The 23,209-nt window shown below is 37.6% G+C and overlaps 1 protein-coding gene across 4 annotated transcripts in view; it reads right to left on the reverse strand.

The window, feature by feature from the left end:
* Nucleotides 1-23,209, reverse strand: part of LOC126915533 (FH1/FH2 domain-containing protein 3) — a 241,471-nt gene that overhangs the window by 67,650 nt on the left and 150,612 nt on the right. For all 4 annotated transcript variants that reach the window (XM_050720280.1, XM_050720281.1, XM_050720279.1 and 1 more), the window contains 2 exons: nucleotides 17,641-17,699; nucleotides 3,286-3,353 (listed from right to left, as the gene is read on the reverse strand). In XM_050720280.1, the coding sequence (XP_050576237.1) occupies nucleotides 3,286-3,353; nucleotides 17,641-17,699 (127 nt within the window). The remainder of the gene's footprint in view (nucleotides 1-3,285; nucleotides 3,354-17,640; nucleotides 17,700-23,209) is intronic.

The raw sequence follows: 23,209 nt of genomic DNA on the forward strand, positions 1-23,209 counted from the left end.
CCATCGTATCACTTTATCATCAGAACCACAAGCGATCGTATTGACAATTAAGCGATCCGGTGATGCAAGTCAACAAGAACTTCACCAAAACGATAAGAAATAAAACGATTGGAACTTCCGATAGCCGATTACGAAGGAGCTCGGGCGATTTATCCGCATTTCCATCTAAGCCAGTCGCAGGTCAGACGAGGTAAATGGAGTTAGTTACGGTGTTGGAGGGAGCAAGTCGCGGACATAATGGAAAATCTACAAAGTTTGATTAAACTGATCGGTGCGAGCGTTTTCGCTTGCCGGTGGATCGTTTCGCGATCTTGTCGAGACCCGGTCGTGTTCGTGGCCACGTCTCAGACCTTCGGTTTCCCGGATGGTGGAATTTCGCGTCGTCCATCGAACGCAACGCGCTGAGCCGATTAGCCAAGATTAAGAAACGAAATTGAACGTTGCCGTGGCGATTTCAGCGGATAAAGTTCGTCGGTTGAGGTGGAGATCTCGTTCGACGGCAGGATACCAGGCACTATCTGGGTAAAGGAAGGATCATTGTAATTAATTTCGTAGTTAGCCGGCTCGATAATTGAAACGATAAGGTATCGCTTTGAGGAAGAGTCGGAGAATTGTTTTTAGGCACCTTCTCGTTCCAGTGCGTCAGCCTTCGGCTGCACCAATTTATCTTTACGATATGGTAATCTTATTGTCTAATTAAACGTTGCCCTTTGAAGAACGCGTTTCGCGAAATCCGATTTGGAGGTAGGATTTGTTTCAAGTTTGGTCTTACGGTGAGACTATTCGTTTTGAACTTCCTGTCATTTGCAGATGCTGGAGGAAACAGAACATTTTGGCGAAGGACTATTTCGTATACGATGTCTGCGAAAAGTATTTGTACGTACCTTTATTTTCCAATGAATTGTGATTCGTAAATGCTATAATAAATACAACGGTGCGCAAATACCTTTTTCAGCCGCTTTAATTTGAAAGCCATATAGAAAAAAAAAAACAATGAATCAATTTTTATTGATTCTCGCTTTAGTTCCAGCTACCACTCTGACAGTCGTTTCACGATAAATATAAAATACATTTGCAATCGGACAATCTGTCGTTATTCACTTACAGGTCATTGTGCTGTTGTCAGTCATCTAATAACACAATTTTCTCTCTATTATTAACACATTTGTCAATCAATGCTAATATAATATCCTTCTCAATAATTTTACCAATAAATTTGCAATCTAATAGGTACGTAATAATACCGATTGCCGTTGTCATAATATTTCACTAAAATTCCTATCAATAAATATATTATTATTGGTACTAATTAATGTCATTAATATACGTACATTACGGTAGTACATGTTTGCAATTGCGACGCAAGCGAAAAGAAAATAGAATTTAAATGAAATGAAGACACGTAATCGATAAAATAATCAGGATAGCTCCTAATAGTATCTACCTTGTCTATTATCCACGTGCTTGATATCCGCTCCATTCTTCACGATTCTCTAATATAATTTAATGATAAACTCATCCATCATTTACGAGGAAGGAATGATACTTTCCGGTATAATGCGATTTCTTTTAACGAACGGTCTTCTGACTTGCAGTCACGGAGAAAAATTCCTTTCCCGCTCGGCTAATTGCGAGATTTAATTACGGCGAACAAAGTTAAGAAAAGCCCGACTCGAATAAACACGCTCTACCAGCGTCCAGTTTGCCCTTGCTATTCCGGAAGCGGAAGAAAAAGGATCGTCGCGAAAGTTGAAACGGTCCACGTTCAAAAAACGAAGCAGATACGATTTGTTTCATAAAGCACGATAGTCAAGCTATTTTCCTATTACAATCGATTTAACGTTGACGTCGCTAATGAAACGAATTTTTCTCTTATATTTTAAACTTACGATCAGTGATCCGTAATTAGATTTATAGTTTACCTGGAACAATAGATTTTTTATAGAGATTATAATCTTTTCCTCTTTTTATTAACTTGGACAATTCATCGTACAGAAACAAATATAGAATTTTCTGTATAGAAGAATTCTTTATGTCTTGGAGGTTTCGAAATTATGGAGATTTCGAATAGGTACGATAAATATTTTAATACATGTTTATGCATTTATACAAATATTTGTAAGATGCACGTAATAAAGTAAAATAATTAAAATATTGTAATATTAATGCTGTATATTGTATTAATAATTGAATAGAGGACAGTATAATATTTAGCGAGTGAAAATAATTTCTCTTTACCTTCCATTCCTCTAGTTGGAAAATAAATAATAAATTCGAAAAACGTCCAACAGAAAAAAATTCGTTACATTTTTTCACTTCGTTCTTCCATACATATTCATGGTGATTTAACTTACATAGTAGCAGTTATGAACCGTTTCATACATGATAAATTAAAACTCGATAAATCATCGACACGAAGTTACCTCTAATTAAATGCCACGAATCGCATCTTTCCTGATGAACGCACCGGTTAAAACGTATCCGACTAAATTTTCACTGAATCGACACAGAACAACAAATCGACTCACCGATTCTCCATCAGTTGCAAACATTTCTATCCCTACAACCAAAACCTTATGTTTGTCCTAATATTTGCGAATAATATTTTCTACGCACTACCATATTTCGTATTGTATCTCGTGTCTTAGTAACTAACAGTACATAATAAGGAAACGTATAAATTTCGAAGGAAAAAATAAATTTATATAAAAATCAGGTATCTTGGCTAAAACAAAATCGTGGTGTTGCAAAACTATTTTATCACCTTCTACCGTAGTAGCTGTTGTCTCTATCAATATCTGTTAACTATACATAGTTACCTGAGGAAACATCAGATGCCAAAATTAGATTACAGTCACGTGGAAAAGTCTATTGAAATTCGCCGTGCATATGTCCTACAGCGAGGTACGACGAATTTGCGAGACAAGGAGCCGCGGTTATCAAGATAGAAAGGATAGAAAGGAAACGAGAAAGTGGAAGAACCAACGAGAGAAAGAAACAGAGAAGGAAGAAGAGAATGCACTCGCTCAAACCGCCATGCAAATATTTACTCATGGAGCGAGTAGATCGTGCAAAAATAGCCCCTGTTTCTCTCTTTCTCCATCTAGTTACATCTTCTTCCTTCTCGTATCTCTCTTCCTCCTTCTTTCGCTCGTTCTTCTATCTCTGCTCGTCTCCCATCTGTTGGCAATTCCCTTCCTATCGCCCTCTCCTTTCTGTTCTCGTATTCTTACCCCGTCTTTCTTCCTACCGCGTTCCCGCAGGTATCGCGAATTGTAAACTCACCTGAAAGATCTGCTTGAGGGAGAAGAGAGCTCGTCGTAGCTCGCGGCCCTCGCTGTTCAGCAATTTTTCTGCAACAGACAAGTAACACGCAACCATTTATTATAATAATACCGTACGGTCGGACCGCATTGTTGCGGCTCTGGAGGATGGGTATTGGGTGGGAGTCGGTCAGTCGGCCTTCTTTTTTAGCGCAAATGGTTATCCAGCTCTTTTCTTATTGTACTTTGCTTTTCATAGTGATGATGTTATGGGAGACTGGTAGTTACGTTTTAAACAACTAGGCACTTGTTAACATGGCTGCGATCGAGTACTATCAGAACGATTGCACGCTGAAGAATGCAAAATTTGTAAGAAGAAGATAACATCGATATGAGAAGCGTTAATGAGAGAATAATTTTTCTGTAGATTGTTTGAGGTCGAAGAAAAGTAAGTTGAGATATAAAGGAGCGAGTATTTTATGTTACTTTTTACAAATTTATATGTGAATTACCTTCTTCTTTCCTTTGAACATTTATTAGCGAGAACAATAGAGACGTTAACGAAACACCGTATTATATACTCCAGCAACTATACATTAACTACTTTACTAATTACTAAAAATACATTAATCAGACGTTACCGGATCATTCAAATTCGTACTAATATATCTTGAGAAATAGATCGTCGTATATTATACTTAATTTACATTAATTTTCTATGAATCACGTTCTTTCCCGATTTCAAGCAAGTATCTTTCCACTAGAAAATATCACGAACTTAACCTGAAAATATATACTGTTAGGTTGTCCGAAAAGTCCCTTTCTTTTACAGACACGTCTTTTACAACGACGCATATTTTGCGAACATGAAATCTAATCTGTCGAACGTTGTAATCTTTATTTTGATAAAACAAAATGGATCATACGTAATTCGATAAAACAATATAAAACGGAAGACGTCGTGCATCCATTATTTTCTTCTAAAACGAAAGAAACATTCCGGACGACCTAATATTTACATACATACCGCTAGCTTTCTGTTTCTCGACTTATTTTTCGATACTGCTATAAAAGATGAAAATTTCTCTCCCATTTTTTCCTTTTTTTTTATAAAAATAATGTGATTGTTCTTCTACGGGGTCGATAAGGAAATTGACTGCAGCTGCTTACGCTCTAACGGTGCTTCGAAAGTGGTCGACGGTTCGCGCTGAAGGCGCGTGCAAAAGCGAACAAGCCACCCGGAAGTTCGTTTAGCGTAGGAAGATCAGGAACAGCTAGGTACACCGGCGGCGCTTTTGTTTCCAACGTTAAGCATTGTCGACGCGCCGTTGGGACTCGTTAATTATCAACTTCTCTTCGCGTCCGATTAAATCATTCGCTAGGTTTCTGAACGTGCTTTTCTTCCCTTCGTATTATCATTCTCCCAAATCCTTTTCCCTGCTACACTCGATCTAATCCGATCTAAGCGAAAGAAAACTACCTACGAACGAAATAGAAGAAAAATTTATCTCGCGGAGAAACTGACAAAAGGAAAAACACGGATAAATAATTTACGCGGAGCCGGCTTAAACTTTCCCAGGAAGATCTCAACGGACGATTTCACATCGTCGCACAATAATTCAATGGGGACCATTCCTCTCCTCGGTTGAAATCATTTATCGGGTTTAATTAGAGGAAAACCGGTAATTAAGTCCGCGATTAATTTTACACGACGAATTCACTGTTCCGCCTCTATTATCCAGCTACACCCCCACTCGCCGTTTCACGCTCTTTCGTCGGGCTTCTATCATCCTTTTTCAATCGTGGCTCGACCGTATTACTAATACTAATTGAATTCCATTTCACCAGCGGCGCACTAAATTCAATTTCACGGGACTCGGCGGTCGCCGAGAGATTTTCCAGCCTGCTGGAAATCCAGAGGAAGTGCGAGCAAGAGGGAAAACAGGTTAAAAGAAGTAAGAATAAACGTGCATAAAAGAGAGGGTGAAGAGAGAAGGAGAGAGGAAGAGGCAGAGAGGGATACAGAGACCGTGTTACTCGGTGTTCGTACGGGCGAAAAATCGGAAAATACATTATCTCTCGGAAAAATCGAAGAAATACACGACGTCGTGGAATAAAGAAAGGAAAACCGGAAACTGTCCATGTCAATTTTACGCGTCCAACCTCCATTCTCGCTTCGTGATACACTGATTCTACGGTTTCGAGCAGTGCATGCTGGGATGCACGCTCTATCGAACAGCACGAATGTTGATAATTGCTTGTATCGGTGTCAATGGGCGAATAATTTCATCTGCGACGCGTTGACCGTTCCATTATACTGGATGCAAGCTTGTTACAATCTGGTTGCTGTTCGATTATTGCGAACTGCAACTAGAAGCTACGAACGTTGATTACGAGCTACTTAATAGCGATTATAATTAGCAGGAGAATATTTTATGGTTGTGGTAAATTGAGAGAACAGAGAGAACAGAGAGAAGTATTACGATTACGATACGGTTTAGTAATTGATTGCCCGGTATCCAAATCGGCACAGCGACGAACAAAATATTGACAGGGATCAAATTTTTCTACAAAATCCTTGTACAGTTGAAATAATCTCTGTATGAAGTTTTAAACCATTAATAAAAAGAATCGTTTAGAAATTCGTAATTCTATCGTGCACGTTGAAAATCTCATTTTGTTTCTGACTTGATGAATTGGTTTCTTTTTATTGATATTAAAAGTTGTCATTAATACGATTTTATGTCAAAGAAGGATTACGACAGATGGCATAGGGTGATTAATGTTTGGCAAAATTAATGCGAGAATTATACGAATGCAGAATTACTTCGCATATTCGAACGAGAAAAAATAGACGTTGATTAATTCCACAGGCGTGAAAAAGTCATTAGGATTCAATGACTTATTCAACGTTCGATATCACGTTCGCGCTAAGAAAAGTACGTTCATATTAAAAAAGAAAAGATCCCGAGGAAGAAAGAACGAAACAAACGAATCTGTGGTTTGCGTTATAATTCGAAAATACGTTTCAAAGTTCGATCATTTGTACGCGAAACTAACGCGTAAAACTAAAATTAATTAAGATTAAAATATTTTCTAGTTATTTAGGTGAGATTAAAATTAATCTAGCGACAAGAACAATCCAAATTGTTAAGAAAATATAATTTAACATAAATTCGTTAAATAAATTCTCGCGTAAAGTGTTTTTCCTAACGCACAGATTATTTGATTATTTCTTCTAGAGCCGGCGAGGAATATCTTTCAGCGTCGTTCGCTCTCGATTAAATAAAATCGTCAATGGTATGCGACAGCCGCCATAAAGTGACAAAAAGCGTCGGAGAAAAAGACGTGGAATGGAAAGTGGCGTGCAAAAGGAACAGGGAAACGCAAACCGCGAACCTTGCCGGATTTTTATGAAAGCCGAGCCGGTCGTGCAATTGAGCTAATTTCCATACCCACGACTCTGCGTAATTTCGCAAACTCGCAAGGACGAGTCGTTCCGTTCAAGGATTTCGACTCAGAGAATTTATCGGTTTTCGTCCTCGACTTTGGCTATCTCTCCAACGATACGGCATGAATTACCATAGAACCGACCGTAAAGCTTACGCGTTAGATATACATCGCGTTATCGACCGTGTAGATTCCTTTGAATTTTTGCGAACGCTTGACAAAATAACGGGACGCGAACGTTTATCGTGAAACAGGAAGTACCGTCACGGATTAACGCGTGAAAATCTCGAACGTTCTTGACAAATGTACTTGATTTGCATATTTTCTTTGTATTTACGTTTTATGGAAGTTTCAACGAATATCCGTAAAAAACGAATACTTTCTCGTTTAGAATTTGATTCCGAACGATCGGTTACGATATTACGCGTATGAGACGTGAATGAGACGATTATTATCGATTCGTTGGAGTAACGTAAGATTTTGTCGAACTATATGATTAAACAACTATCGGTTAAACATTCTTTAAGTGAAGGTAACGAAACATCTGTGAGCAAAACTTGATGACAAGTGACGCAACCACTGGAATGTAAGTAGAATTTCTGCCAAATTGAAACGGCTAAGGATCCGTGAGCAGAACTTTCGTCGAACGTCGCAACCGAACATTTCCAAGCGGAACTTCCCGTCAAATCGACATAACATTAGCAGTAGAATTTCCATCCGACAGACTTAACCGAACAATTCCGACTAAACTTTCGTCCAATTGACGTAACTAACTATTTGTGTGTAGAAATTTCATCGAACTCACGTAACCACGTATTTTAACCGCAAATGCAAAACTTCCATCGTATCGTATCGTCGGCGCACACCGGTCAGCTTTTTAAATATCCGTGGTAAAAAGATTTTCTGATTCTAATCTTGAATTTCGCCCAGTTGGCATTTCTAGTTTTTATATTGCCTTTATCTAAACGCGTTCAATTTTATTTTATTCCTTCGGTTCGGTTCTTTCTCGAATTAAAATCCACGCTCTACCCGAATACGCGCGATTCGAGAAAAATTCAACCGCACAATTTTGCAGCGGCGGCAACACGCGACACAAAGCGTATCACCGGTCTCGTTTACTCGAAAGAAAGAAAATATCGTTTTCATTCATACGGTCTTATCTGTGTTTCTTTGTTTCGCGCGACCACGCCCTCGTGTTCTTCGTCGACTCACGGTTTACGGATCCCAATTCGCGACTCCTTTCGCGGAAAAGGAGACCCGCGCGACCGCATAATCGACTGCTATCACGCGATCTTTAAATGCATTATGCATGCCGGCCTGTTACGGCCTAAAGGGGAGAGGTAAAGGGTGAAACAGAGACGGACGTACGCGAGCACAAGTAATTAGGAATCGCTGTAGGGGCCGCGTACGAGACGAAAGAGTCAGAATCGAGCAGTGTGCCGAGGGAGTAGCTCGAGAGAGAAAAGTAGACAGGAGCATAAAGCAAGAGGACGAAGAAGAAGGAAGATAAGGAAGCAACGAGTTCGAGAAAGAGAGGTAGAAGGACCCATCTTCTAAGAATAGCGGTCCCAAGGCCCTCGGGCCCTTGGCCCCTTCGTAATCAGTGACCATATAAGCAGAAACCTGTCTCTTTTTACCCTACGAACGTCGGTTCCTCTCTGTTCGAGACGTTAAGCAAGCTCACTGGTTCGTAACGCCGCGTTGCAACTCCGCTGGATCCTTTTTCCATTGAGTTTCTACGTTAGGTAGCGTGTGCCAGTGCAGTGCGTCGTTACGACACTAAAAATCGAGAAAGCGAAAACGTCCTTGTATACGAGTTTGGGGTAATCGTTATGGTCTCTGCGAGTTTTCTGATTTCCTTTGATATTGTTGAATTAGCTAGTCGATGATAATTACAGGTGAAGCTGAAAGGACGTCGAATCATGATTTTCATTGCGTACTTTGATTAATTCGCTATGACTAATTCACTTTGGCTAACGTCACTCGTTTTTTAATTCGTCAGTATTAATACTCAAAAGAACAAGAAACGTCGGAGATTACAATTTCATCCGACAGGTGTATCGCACGTATCGATGCACGTTGTACAAGCGAAAAATGTGCGATTTACAATTAAATTGTAGAAACGAGGAACTGCACAGCACGGATAGAAAGAAAGAGAGATGCCCAAATTTCTAAAATTTCTTTCAAATAGGAAAATTTTCAACATGGAAAATATGGCGAAAAAAATGCTTACTAAGAATCGTCAAATTCTACATTTTACTACCATTCTCTATAATCATGTTCATATTTTCAAAGAAAGAACGATTAATTTTAATTGGACTATTTCTGTCGGAGGTGGCAAAGTATGTCGAAAACGCATAAAATGGAGAAATTCTATAGCTGTTACTTGCTCCTAAGACGAAGAATTTTGCGAGTGGCGCTAGGAAGAAAATGGTGCGCAAAACGCAAGGTGTCGACTATGTTACGCTTGGTGTGATCTTAAGCAGCGGCGAACATGCTCGTTGCTCACATAAACGACCAGTTACCAACTCCGTAATTATACCACACAAGTTTTTAATTAATCGAATCTATTAATACAAGAATATAGCCCTAATTTTAAAATTGTAGCATGTTCAAATAAATTTTTGAAGACGAGCGACTAAAATACAAAGGAGAGGCAGTTGCAAAAAGAATTATTCAAATATTTCCCAACGAATTTTCTAATAAAGATAAAATGCAAAAGAATTAAGTTTCAGGAAGATACTATAATAAGGAGGAAAACGAAAAATATTATACTATGAGAATTTTCATAAAAACTGATTCAGTAAAATGGAAGACAACGTAAGAAAAAATAATTAAATTTTCAGAATCGATTAATCTTTTTATACTTTTAAATCTTCTAGTGTAAAAATAGCTGGAATATGTAAATTGATATTCAATTGGTTGTAATTATTTATATTTTTGAAATCCAAATCCACGTGGAAGAAAAGGCAAAAAAAAAAAAATGAATAAATTAAATCGTTAACATCGCAAATCCAAACGACGCGGAGCCTTAAAACAGCGAAAACAAATAAATTCGCAAAACATCTCCGTAATTGACGAGAATTTCAACATGGAAGGAGAATGCCAAGAATACGATAAAGATGAAGTCTATTTCAAGGTCGAATAGACCAGACTAGAGTTGCTGAGGGTGTACGAAATCCGATTCCACGTGTCGTGTGATGCGTGCGAAACACAGCTCACTTTGGAAGCGTTTCCTACAGCAAGTCTTTTTCTGTTCTTGCATTAATTGCCGGCGATTACCGTAATCTCTACTGGAGATCTACAATTTTTATAATTACTAATATTAACGGCAAATCTATCGAAACCACCACTTATACAATTCATTTATGCGATTATAACGATATTAAAATTACATTAACGTAATCTCCAGCGGAGGATCTGTGCTTCTTTACAACTAACAGCACTAATATCGTACTAACTTTCTAAAGGATCAAAATTTCTCCCTAGTAATTATGATAATCCATATCGACTACCATCATTTTCAACGGAAGATTCGCGGCTTTTACGATTATTATCTTAGTTAGTCGTTCGTATCAAAGGTGTTCTAAGTTTGTCCATTAATTAGGAATCGATGATTCTATCTGGTTTCTGATGTGTATAGTGGTTCGTATTTAGAATTAAGAAAATTGTTTGATCATGAGTTTGGCGAACACGCTAAATTCCGTGGCCTTGTCCAATGGACGAGGCCGCAAAGAGCTCGATTATTAACGAGCGAATTACTAATAACGGGATCGAAAATTTTACAAGAGGAACTGGCGTTGCTCCAGGGCAAAATTAAAACGAGCAAATCATTACACGAGGCCATTTTGCCCACTCGTCGATCGATGACCAGTGAAACGATTGTTTTTGCCCAACGGACGAATTAAGGAGAGAAAAAAAGTACGTCCAATTTATTGCCTATAAGGAACTTCTGTGTAATTTGCGCGGGAAAAAAATATTTGTCCTATAATTATGAAACGTACAAAAAAAAAACGGAATGATAGAAAATTGAATCTGGAACGTGCGAAAGAGAAAATGAATGGTGTACTCAATTAGTAAAACCGTACAAATATATTTTATATCCTTTTTTTCTGCGACCCAAAAGAAGGGAGCGAAGTATCAAAGGAAGAATAAAGCACTCAGGAATAAATCTTGAAAAATCCTCTGTAAATTTCAATTTAATTTCAATTTCAATTTCCTTTCGGGCTAGTCTTGCGGAACTCACTAACTTCTAAATAAAAATAAATAAAGGAACTTGTGTAAACCAACAAGAATCAATTCAAAACTAATAAAAGTCAAATCATTTATTCAAATGTATTTGAAATTCATAGAAAACTAATATTCGTAGTAATAAACTTTTACGCTTTTAAATACGTCACCGATACTTTTCTTTCTCTTCTAACAGATACTATTTGAATATTAAGCCTATCTTTGTCGCAAATCTTTCAATTATAAGAATACAAGTACAATACAATAAATCTGAACAAGTTCCACAAGGTAGAATGTAAGTACACTATCCTATATTTTAAATACGAAGAAGAGCATAGTTGCACAGCTCGCGAATTAAAGGATTCAATTTGCTCGAAGGCACTGGAATTATTCAATCCCGTGTGTCACGAATCAGCAATTAAAGAAATCGAACAATTGCAGCAGACACGCCTCCGATGATTTACGTTGCTTTAATCATCCGTATTAAAGACAGCCGTTTCCCCCATCGAGGGTGGACAGGCCGTGGTGCCGTTGAAATATAGACGCGGCCAGGAAACGACGAAATATCGAGAATAAGCGAAAGGGCCGACAGGTTTCGCGAGAGACGAAGGTACACGAAGCACCGTTAAAATATGTAAAACGACACAGTCCATGTCGGCTTCCGCTCCTCCTTCCTCCGCCCTTTTCTTTTTTCGTCCTCCTCTTTTTTTCAGCCGCTTATTCTGGACCTTCGATCATCTCTCCTCCACCAACTTCGTAGGGTTCAACGAACGGCTACGGCCCGCAGGTGAATTCTGCGGGACGACCAGACGCGAGCCCGAGGTTTTCGTGTCGTTCGATTTGCCAAACTTGAATCGCGCAGCGGTTAGTTAGCGTTTTCTGTTTCTGCGATCGACATGGTAGACTCATTTCCCAGCGTTGCTTAATTGGTTTAGCGAGACCACGTGCAGGATCGAATTCGACGATAATTGAACGATTTTTTGTTCCCGGACCGTGGAAAACGATTGGGAACTCGGTTCCAGTTGTTCGATTGAGCAATTTCATTCTGAAGGATTCTTTGTCGTCGATACTCTGTGGTTTTTTGCTTGCGCAGATAATAATTGTATCAACCAACGATAGAGTTATTTGAGATAGCCAGTTATTTCAATCAGATACTCGAAAGTTTAGCGATTATTTATATATATTGTAAAAATAAATGCCAAAGGTATTCTATATTTTTCTTGTTAATTTATAGGGAAAGGATAATTGTTTTTTTCTGTATATTGAATCTGAACAAGTCAACATCCTTTTATTTGTTTGGATTATAATGCAAAGCTGGACTCTCTTATACGATAACTAATAATATTCAAGGGTCGATAAATTGTATCCAAATTATAAATTTCTATTGCACGATTATATTTGTTTTGCAGCAAATGGAACAATAGGGCAATTAGATGGTTTGTAATTTGTAAAATTAACGTGTAAAGCTTTATTTGTTTTATTAAATTGTCACTGCTACGACGAGAGCATTTATACACTCGTAATTTCATTTATTGTAACCTTATAATCTGCAATTTGTAAAATTTCACGAGTAATGTTACTTGAATCGTGCAGGAAGGCTATGATGATAAATTATTTTATTACATTTAATAAATAAGAAAAAAGACCAAACATTTAGATCTAAAGTCCCTAAACAACAGTAGAAAATTATTCAAATTAACCAGTATTTTATTACAATAAAGTTATTCCATTTGACAATTGTAATAAGAATATTCTAACTAGTAACGAGCGCTACGGGAAAGAAAGTCATCAAGTTTCCTTTAGATTCTTGCCAAGATTACTTCATTGTACATATCAAACTGTTCGTAACTCAACACGTTTCTTTTCATTACAGCGACAGATGCTTCGACTCAATTTGCAAAAACCCGTACGTCCATCTCGTCGCCGACATTCTAGACAACAACTTCATCACTTTTAATTACTCGTCACCTCCTTAGCTTCTCTCAGACGGACGCATGTAATTAGAGGTAGCCCGACGACCGATTTCAAACGTAATAACAAGCTGAACGAGCACCCGCTAAGAAACTCTATCACGTTTTAACGTCCGTTTAATTACCGTCTGTTTCAGAGGAAAGAATTTTTCTACTAAAAACGCAACGTTGCCGTTGAGTCAACTTCTCTACGAGTCAATGCGCGTAACGCTGTGACAAAAGACCGACAAACGATATATTAATGTGCTATTTTGATACTTTTATCGTAAACGAACTTTTACATTTTTCGATCATTTAGTTTGAGTTTGTTCAAAATAAAAATGATTCCAGTAACTAGACTTTCAAACGTTTAAATCTGGAACTTATGCGTTCATTCTTGCTTACATCGACAGTAAATTTTATAAAAACAAATTTTGCGTGCATATGCTTTGAACGTTTCTTTAAAAATCTTTGTACGTTTATCTTATCTTTATAAATAAGCCAAGATAGTAGAATTACGATTTTCAACACCAGATTACACGAAGATTGCAACTAGTACTTATTACTGAATTATTTTTCAAATTTGCATTTTCAAAATTCACTATTTACACAGAGGTCTATGTTTTAAATTTACAATTAATAAAAATCAAAGAACATTCTCCTATTATGCATGCTGTTAGAAATTTCGAAATATTTCATCAAAGATCTGTTTTAAACCTGCTGCGCTCTTTGAACTTTTCCGTCTCGTTCTTACTCTCGTTTCAACAAAGGCTTTTAATGGTTTCGAAGAATATATATATATATTAATGAAAAGTTTTCCATTTTATTTTCAAACCTAAAAGATATTTCAACATAAAAGAACGCAATTGTCAATCGGAAATGAACCAACGAGCGCAGCAATCTCAACACATTATCAATTGTATATTATCGAATAATAATCAGTTACTAATAGTATTTGAATGGTGTTCATAACGCGTAAAAAGGTTGCAACGATTCAAAATGACGATTTTGGTGTAAAGGAAAACGCGATACGTATGTATGAAGGTTCGTTTGAGTAATTCCTATTCGACAGACTTAAATTTCACGACGCACGCGCTTGATGCAACAACATACTCAAGATTGAATGCACTCGAATACGAGGACAATCACGATTACACTTAGTTAGATCGGTTACACTTGTACAAGCACACACATAGATCGGCACAATACGCTACAGCACGAAAGGCAACGTAGTCACGCTCTCGACTGAAATAACAACGCGTTGCGATAAAATTCGCGCCACAACTTTTTATCGACGATCAGGAGCTCGTACGGAATATATTGGGAAATAAATCTCTCTCTGTTCGTTAAAAAATAATGAGGAGAATCGGCTATTGTGCGCGTTGTGTTTCAAAAGAAACCAGAATTCACTTAACCGAATTTTACGAACTCCAAATTGCGAGATTACGACGCTCGTTTGGGAAACATCTCGCCTCCGTTCCTTTAATTACTCGTCTTTGTGTTGTAAAAACAGATTAATGAATATATGTATATACAGTAGATAGAAGGAATGTTCGTCCAGTTCGATTTTCGGTTTAAAGTGTTACGTAATTTATAAGAACATACAAATGAGACAAAGATAAATGATAATGATCACCGATAATGAAAATCGAATAAGAGGTAAGTTGGAAAAAAAATACATACTATATATGTAAAAGATTCTACGTGCAATATTTAAGAATAATATAAATATAATATATACGAAATGGAATATTTAAATTTCGATGAGGAAAGATGTATGACGAGGAAGAGAAAAAAAAAACATACAGCGACGATCTTACATAAGTCAAGCTCGAATTATATAAAATACTAACAAAAAAAAAAAAGAAATTTTGAAGATAAAATCATATATCGTACAAAAACTTCTACGTTTAACATCTAAAAGTAATCCAACGTCTCTACATTTGCGATTTAATATTTAAATCTCGTGGAGAGAAAATGTTTTAACATGGACAAAAAGTAACATAGAATCACGCTTCTGCTTCGCCAGGCGCCGTCGTAACAACCGATCATTTATTACATTTTTTTCCTCCCGCCTCGTTGAATTTCAACTCGACCGACCGGCCGCCGTCTTTTCCCGGGGATTGACAAAATAAGATGTTTCGCCGGTGCTGGCTTGATCGCCTCGCGGCGATCAATCTTTTTTTCCCCTCTTTCTCTGTGCGCCAGAAAAAGGCGACGCGGCTACGTTTTCGTCGACAGCACGAAGAACCGGCGAAGACCCATTTTCACGGTGATTTTAGCGGGAAATCTCGTCGCGTGCCGCACGATTCAATTTTCCTCGGTAATATTATGATTTAACGGGGCCGACCAACCGCCTCGAGCGTCGAGAACGCCTTTCAGTCGTTCCACGACGACGCTGCCGACGACGAAGATGACGTAGACAACGATAGCGACAAATCCGAAATAATTACGAATGCGTTGCCACAAAAATATTATATCGCGTAGAATGTGCGGAAACGATTCGAGAATCTTTGTAATCGCTTAATGGAATTAATAATTTCGACGAGGTTAGCTTCGTGTAATCGCTTTTCCAATTACGTTTCGACGGGGTGTATTGTTAAGCACTCGGCCTTCCGACATACTTTTCCTGGTTGAATCGGGGGAAAAGGATTCGTCGTTGGTACGTAATGCTTTGTAATGGTGAAAAGAACGTTAAATTGGATTCGCGAGTCATCCTGTGATTGGGGAAGGTACGGGTTCTCTGCTTTTTGTTATTTCTCCTCTACCTTTTTTTCGAACTGCTAGGAAATGAAAGAGGTTGGCTTTTGACAACGAGAAAATGTAGTTTCACTTCTATTTAGATTAAATCAAAATTCTGCTTGGCAATTACATATAGAAAATAAAAATCTTTATACTTATCATTACACAACAATGAGATCGTTGAGACCGCGACAATCAGTTTAATCTAGCAATCATTAAAAGATGAAATATTGCAATCGAAATACTCAATTTCTTATTGAAACTTCGACATACAATTTTTAGCGATATTTAATTTCGACATATTAGTTAACGATTAATATTATATATAGAAACGTAACACATTATCCAATATGTTTGCATAAGTAAATCCGTGCGGCATATTATATAAAAATAAATAGCTATGACGAATTATAAATTGCAGCGGGTAATATATCTAACTATATATCGTATCTGTCACTCTATTTTTCCATCGAATTATTCCATCAACGACAATGAACGGAGAATGTTAATATCAACTGTATGATCACGTATTCAAAATGAAAAGTGTTCATATAATCAACGATTGCCTTTACACAATTATTCTCCATTGCGAAGTCACATTCGTTGCATGAGTCGCGGGTTGAAAAAGAAACTGCATCGCGGTCAGCGGGCACAGTTTTTATTCGACATTGCGTGGTTAACCATCACCTGTCACGGTGATTAATGGCTTGTACTCCCTAGCGAAGCCCTAGGCCGATTTTTGTCGCCGCTACACTGTTCTGCACTTTATACACTGGTCATTACTCTGTGCGACGGTTTCATCAAAAAGAATTACATATCTCGGACAGTAATGTTACATTAGATCTTTCCTCGAGCCGGCTATAGGGTTTCGTGACTTGTTCTCTTTCGAAAATTGATTCAGATCTCCTTGGTGAACGATAATCACACAATATGATACGATCCGTATCATTGGTTGTTAACGAACGCGGATTTCAGACGTGTAACTTGATTATCCGCTATTTATGAATGACGAAAGGACAAAACGTTTCAGTTAATGATCCTTCAATTCCGATTCAATAAAATTCACTGCGATTTCTCGCACTGTCGCTAAATCCACATATAATGTTTATCGTCTAGTAGATTGCAAATGCTCGAGTAAAAGCGAACGAAAGCTTATTCGATGTTGTTTCATACGATATCCTTTACGCAATAATTAGTTGGATTTAACATGACAGGAAAATCGTTTGCAGGAACCCAGCGATAATCATACGGTTAAAATTATCGATTCATATAACGTTTCTATGTAATTATAAATGACCTATTGTAATGTATTAATATGATATATATTTATCTCTGTAATATACATGACTAACATAAATATACCTATTTATTGTGAAGTAACATGAATTTTATGATCAAAAAATTGAAATCACGTACAAATTGAATAAAAGATGTATTGTTTTCAAATTTGTCAGCGAAATATTTCACCGTTCTTGTATGGTAAAATTTGACTGGAGTTATATTAAATGAACTTTTATTAAAAACGTAACTTAATACCTTTTAATAAAATGTCAAAAGTTGAAATAAATAAAGACTATATTTTATCGGGGATATTAATATTTTCAATAAAATTAAAAAGAATATTCAAACAAATAGTTAAAAAATCTGAAAATATACCATTTCCTAAACAGTTTCACTTTTATATTTCTAAAAGAATTTCTAATTATTTTTACAGCTAATAATCCCAATATTTTGAACCTCGATGTACATATGTACATCTAACCTCTCACGTTTGATCATTATTATACGGACAATTCATGAATCAGTGTCAATGATTCGAGAAAACGATATTTCCTATGTGGCTAACGATTCTTTATCGATCATCGGACCGAAACGCAGTAAGTGGAGCAAGATTTGACCCAGCGATGCTGGTTAGAGGTCGGGGAATCGTCGTGAATCGGATGATCCATCCAAGTGGATCGTGGGAGCCTGTGGCTAGATTCGAATCGAGTCTCGGATGTACTCACCTATGATAGTATGCACCCTCACAGACAGCTGTGTCCTGAGGACGATCGAATTTTTTCGGCTGTAACAGAGAAAAATAGAGAACGACATTAATGATCGTGTAGTCGCAAATGCAAAACTGACGGAGGAATGACTATTCAAAGTTTGTATATTATATATTTATAATTTAAATAGTATAAACAAACCCTGTTCTTTGAATTTGAATTATGAATAATTAAAAAACGTCGATTGTTATACAATTGATATCGTTCACAAAATTTCATAAATGCGTCGTTTACTTTTAGGAGAATTGTACTTTTTGAACTTAATGGATGAATCTAATCATAGCGACGTGATGTCAGAATCATAAAGTCAACAAAAATAGACTTGTTACGTTTCCCCCGTGTATTTTTCAAGCGACCAAGTACTTTTATGCGTCACCACATTAGCAAATCTTTCATATCGACCAACTGTGTCTCAATTTTCAACACGTTCTTGGTCATTTCCTGCTCCAATAGTACTAACCAATAACACGTCCGTCAAAAAATGGGTTAAGCATTCGAAGAACGTCGCAGGTGCCCGTGGCTGAAAAATCATCGGGACATCGCGTAATTACCTCTTAGACGATGGGCCGATACTAATTATTCGTTGTGAATTAATCGAGCCTGCCGGTCGGTAATTACTTAATTGAGGCTGCGTGAGCGCTTGCACAACGCTTGCACCGGCGCGGCGTATAGAACGCGACTCTGCGCGACACGAATTGGGTTAGAGTGGCTCCGCTCGGAATCTGCCTCGTGCACCTTGGCTAGCCGCGGCGAACTTTAAGGCCCTGCGAACCTTCCCACGCCACGCGTCCCTGAGAAACTACGGCGACCGTGTGCACAAAGGATTTCAGACGAGGACGAGAAGACGAGAAAGAAGAACAAGGAAAAAAGAACGAGGGGTGCCAGGGAGGACGAAGAGGAGGCCAGAAAAGAGAGAAGACGAAGACACCGGCGCGGCGGCATGAGCGAGCGTCAAACACATCCGGGGCAAAAAAGTCGGCTACGTACGCGCGCGTTAATAATGTTTCCGCTCGTTAAACGAGCGAGACGGAGCGCGATTACGCGTTTTGCTTTTCCCACAAGCTAAACACGTACGTAGAGGAGACCGAGACACGGGGCGACGTGGTCGTGTGCAAATGGCCCGTCGTTCGCGGAACACGCTGCACCGGCCGCGATTCTAGCGCGAGCGCGAGGGTCTCCGGAGATCGATCCCCGATTAAGCGCGATTGTGTACGCTGTCTTCATGAAAATTTCAAAGCCGTGATGAGAAATCGTTTTTCTAATGCCGAGCTGTGTGCATCGCCGCAACTGTACATCTAGAAACGCTGCAGTGTTTAGGAAGGGGGTGAGATTCTTGCGAGACAAAAGTAAAGCTGTGTGCATTGCGCTTAGGAATTACATCTGGTTAACTTCTTGCATATGTATTTCGTTTGACGTTGCGTATGTAAAACTGGTCCAAATTCTAGTTTGTAATGTCAAAGATATTATTTACGGAAACATTGGGGAAGTAGTGGTTTTATTATTGTTAATTAATAAGAAAAGGAAAGTTTCCTACATGAGATTTTGATTCTTTTTAATTTTCTTAATTTCTCTATCAAACAGAAGTTTGGAAGCATTAGATACGTACAGTATAAAATTGAAAAATTTTACAAGAAGATAGCATAGATTTTTTATCACCTTAGACAACTTGTTCGACGAGAATCTATCAAATTAAAAAAAGTTACTATTGATATTTATACTATAACATTAATTTTGGATTAATACGGACTAGCAGGAAATTTAGTACAAGTACAATTAAGAAAATAATTCCGTGGTTTTGTCTAGTAGTATTGTATGTACGCGAGTTTGCAGAAAGTAACATTTTATCGTTAGCTCAATTCCAAGTAAAGTTTGATCGTAGCAATAGCAAAATTCAGGAATAAAATAGACATAATATAATTTGATATATTTGTAGAATATAATAGGGGTATGTGAATCACAGATTATTCTCATCACAGATTGAGCATTGATACAGCTTCTACTAATTGCGAAATTGTATCAGGTACTCCCAGATTTCAGGTTCTCCAAGGATCCGATCCAAGTGGATCACGGAAGTTCTAATATTCGGAGGTCAGAAACATCCATGATCGTCGATAATCAAGAGTAACGAAGGCATTAGGGTTTGTTTCTCAAGCATCAACATTCTCAAGTACATCGTAATCTTAGCAATATTAATGCTTCGACGATCCTAGGATCTCGAGCACCCTTGGCATACCTTGGTACCCTGGAACCTTGAAGACTATGGCTCCTTTGCGTCGCTAGACTCTGGAAACCTTTCTCGACAACTTTCGAATTTGGAGAATTTGGGAACTTCATAGACTCTAATGCTTCCAGAAACCTAAATCCTTCGCGATTCAAAATGCTGGCTACTTATTAATCTTGCAACGTTTAAAGCTGCAACCAGCTTTCTTTCCACGACAGCAGAAATATTTCGATATTTCATAGAGGATTAATAATCTTGGAATCTGAACACATACTGGATGGCTCACATAGGTACGGGTAGGACTTGCGTACATCCTAAATGCCTCTCGTAGCTTTGATACCTCCGGTGACTCCAAATACCTTCAGCACCTGTAGAATTTCCAATCTACAAATTCCAATATTAGCTCTCGGTCCTTGGAGACACTTGCATCTGTAGTACATTAAGACTTTGAAGCTATGTGTGATTTAGATCTGTTACGTACCAAAGTCTAGTCCTTAGAGCTAGCCATTGAAGGAAATAGATCTCTTTCATCGGGTATAAAAAATCTGATCAAAATTTCAGTACCCATATAAACAGGATTATGCAAATGATTAAATAAATGGAATAAATGGAATTAAAGAATAAGTTCTATATAGTATTATATATCGTGGACCATTCTATTCTTGTAACATATTCGTTTTCTCAAATTTGATAATGATCTTTGTAATCTGATTTCTCAACCTAATTTAATTTAATTTATTTTTCAAATATAATTTAATATTTTATGATTATCACTGTAGGTTTCTAAAAATCCGCTGCATCATGTTGTTCTACTAATCAGAGATATCTCTAGTTATGGGCACATATATTTAAATGAGAAAAATGCGAATAATTTTTCCCTCTTTTTGATTTCAAACGAGTGCAAGTATAGGTTTCCTAATTAAACGAATTTCCACGAATTAAAGTGCCTACTCTCTTTTTCAGGAAAGTGTGCACAACGTGAAAGAATAATTATTCGTTTCCTTTACTCATAACAGAACTATAGTATTCCATAAACGAGCATATCAAAGTTAATAATTAAGAATATCACAAGTTAATTAATAAGAAACAAATCACAATGATGCATGCATTACATACTTCATAAATAAATCATTCCAATAGCGATTTACATATCTCACAGGTACATCTCCACCTAATTTCGAATCGTTGCTTTCAAGAGCATAGAATTTATGTAGAGTAATCTACCAGACTGATGTATATGGAATGTCGTTTTCTAAGCAGAAATTTAACCATAATATTTATATATACATGTATTCCACATCTCGTGCTTATATATTCTATACCTAGAAAAGTCTTTCCCGTATTGAAACTATCAGCATCTTTTAAAAGACTATAGATTGTTGACACCTAAAAACGCCTACCCCATACAGAATCAACGAAATTATGGATAAAAATATAGATTATAAATATGTTCTTTGCATTTAGAAAAATCCATCCTAAATCACGAGCATCGATAATTCAAAAGATTCAATCTCCATTTCTCGATTTATTCCGGATCAAAGAGCATAGACTCGTTGAAGATTAAAGGCGCGTCGTTAATACACGAATTACGGAGTTCGGTGAGACGCGATTGAAAAATATCACAAAGTTTTAAGCAATCCCGAGGATCATATCCGCGCCCAGCAGCAAAACTTTTGATCCTGGCTTGGTTCTTGCCTCGCGGCCCCGGTTATCCCGTAAACAAACCATTTCCATGTGAATCGAGGGAAAAGAAGCCGTGGAACGACTCCTTGGATTCCCTTAAGAGAGTTGACTCACGGGGACAGGGGTTGCTCGAATAAATTAAAAACTTTCCGGCACGGGGCCAAGTTCAATGTCGGCAGTCGACTCGCTTCCGACGACATCCTCGTCGCCGTTTATGTTTCCACGTAAACAGACCGCGGTTTCGTTCTCTTTTTCGCGTTGCGTTCAATCTTCGCTCGCGTAATTGCCGCGTATTGTTCCGCGGTAATTGGCCGACAACAGACGTCAACGGACGAACAGGGCAAGCTCGTGTGCTCGTGGAAAGTAGAATCTCGATCTCGCGAGAATCGAGATGGAAGTTTCGAAAGTTATTCGAAAGATACGTAGGTGAAGGGTAGGGGAAGAATCGGATTGAATTTAACGTGGGCTTTGCGGAACGGCGAAGTATAAACGTACTAAGATTTTTCTCCAGCGAAAAGGACGAAAGGAAAATGGTCGTCGAGTCTAGTCGTCTCGAAACGAAATGGACGAAAGTGTTAAGAACAGATTTGCGAAATTCTGGTTTATAGATTAGATTACATATTTAAAAATTTCTTTAATAGTTGGTTATTCTTTCACGTGTTACGTCGTTTTATCATTTTCGTTAGAAATATGGCACTTTTTATTTCGTATCGTTCCTACGATGATGAATAAAAATTGAATAAATGCTCGTAGTCGTGGTATTTTACAAAATTTCTTTCCTCTTTCTGACGATGAAGGATTACAAGAAACGTTCTTTACATCGAGAAACAGATTCTTTATCTTTGAATAAAATGGTGTATTTTCGTATCGATACCAGGAAAAGGAATGCGCAAACACATACAGTGACCTTCGAACGATCTCAGACCGTTGAATACTTCTTTACAGAGGCAAGTGGTTCAAGCTTCGGAGACCTTATGTAAATAATGTACAGAGTAAAAGACGTCTTGGTTCTTGCTTGGTTAAACAAATTCGATTTTCATATGGTCATTCGTATGGTAGATTTTGGTAAAAAGTATGTGAAGAACATGGAATCGTCTTTAAAAATAATCGTACCAAAATTTAATTTTATACCAATTTAAACTTGCTTTTTATATTATTAGTTTTTAATATTCTGCGCTCTCTTACATAATAATTTACATTATTAATCGACAATATGATAAATTATAATATGACATAAAATGGATAAGCTGGAAGTTGTAGGATCATATAACCTTCTCTTTTACAATTATAATACACTTCCTTATCCTTAGATGCACCACCTTTAGCAAATATCATCTCAATTTTCAAACGATGTCATTAACCGTCTCGTTCTCCTTAAGACCCCATCAAATATCCCTCCCAAAGGAGCATATCACGGGAATTTCTCCAGCAGAACTTTGCCACGTCTGTTCGCGTAAGACTTTGAAGTTTGATCATAATCGAATAGACCGGCCGCACGCGAGATCTAAATTTCATTTAAATTCAGAATGAAGGTTTTACCTGAAATTAATGGTAACCTGTCAAGCTTGGTAAGTAGATTGCATTTTCACCGGGGTTATTACTTGATCAATGATAGTTACAGAT

Source organism: Bombus affinis, chromosome 4 (assembly GCF_024516045.1).
Source record: "Bombus affinis isolate iyBomAffi1 chromosome 4, iyBomAffi1.2, whole genome shotgun sequence".
NCBI lineage: Eukaryota > Metazoa > Arthropoda > Insecta > Hymenoptera > Apidae > Bombus > Bombus affinis.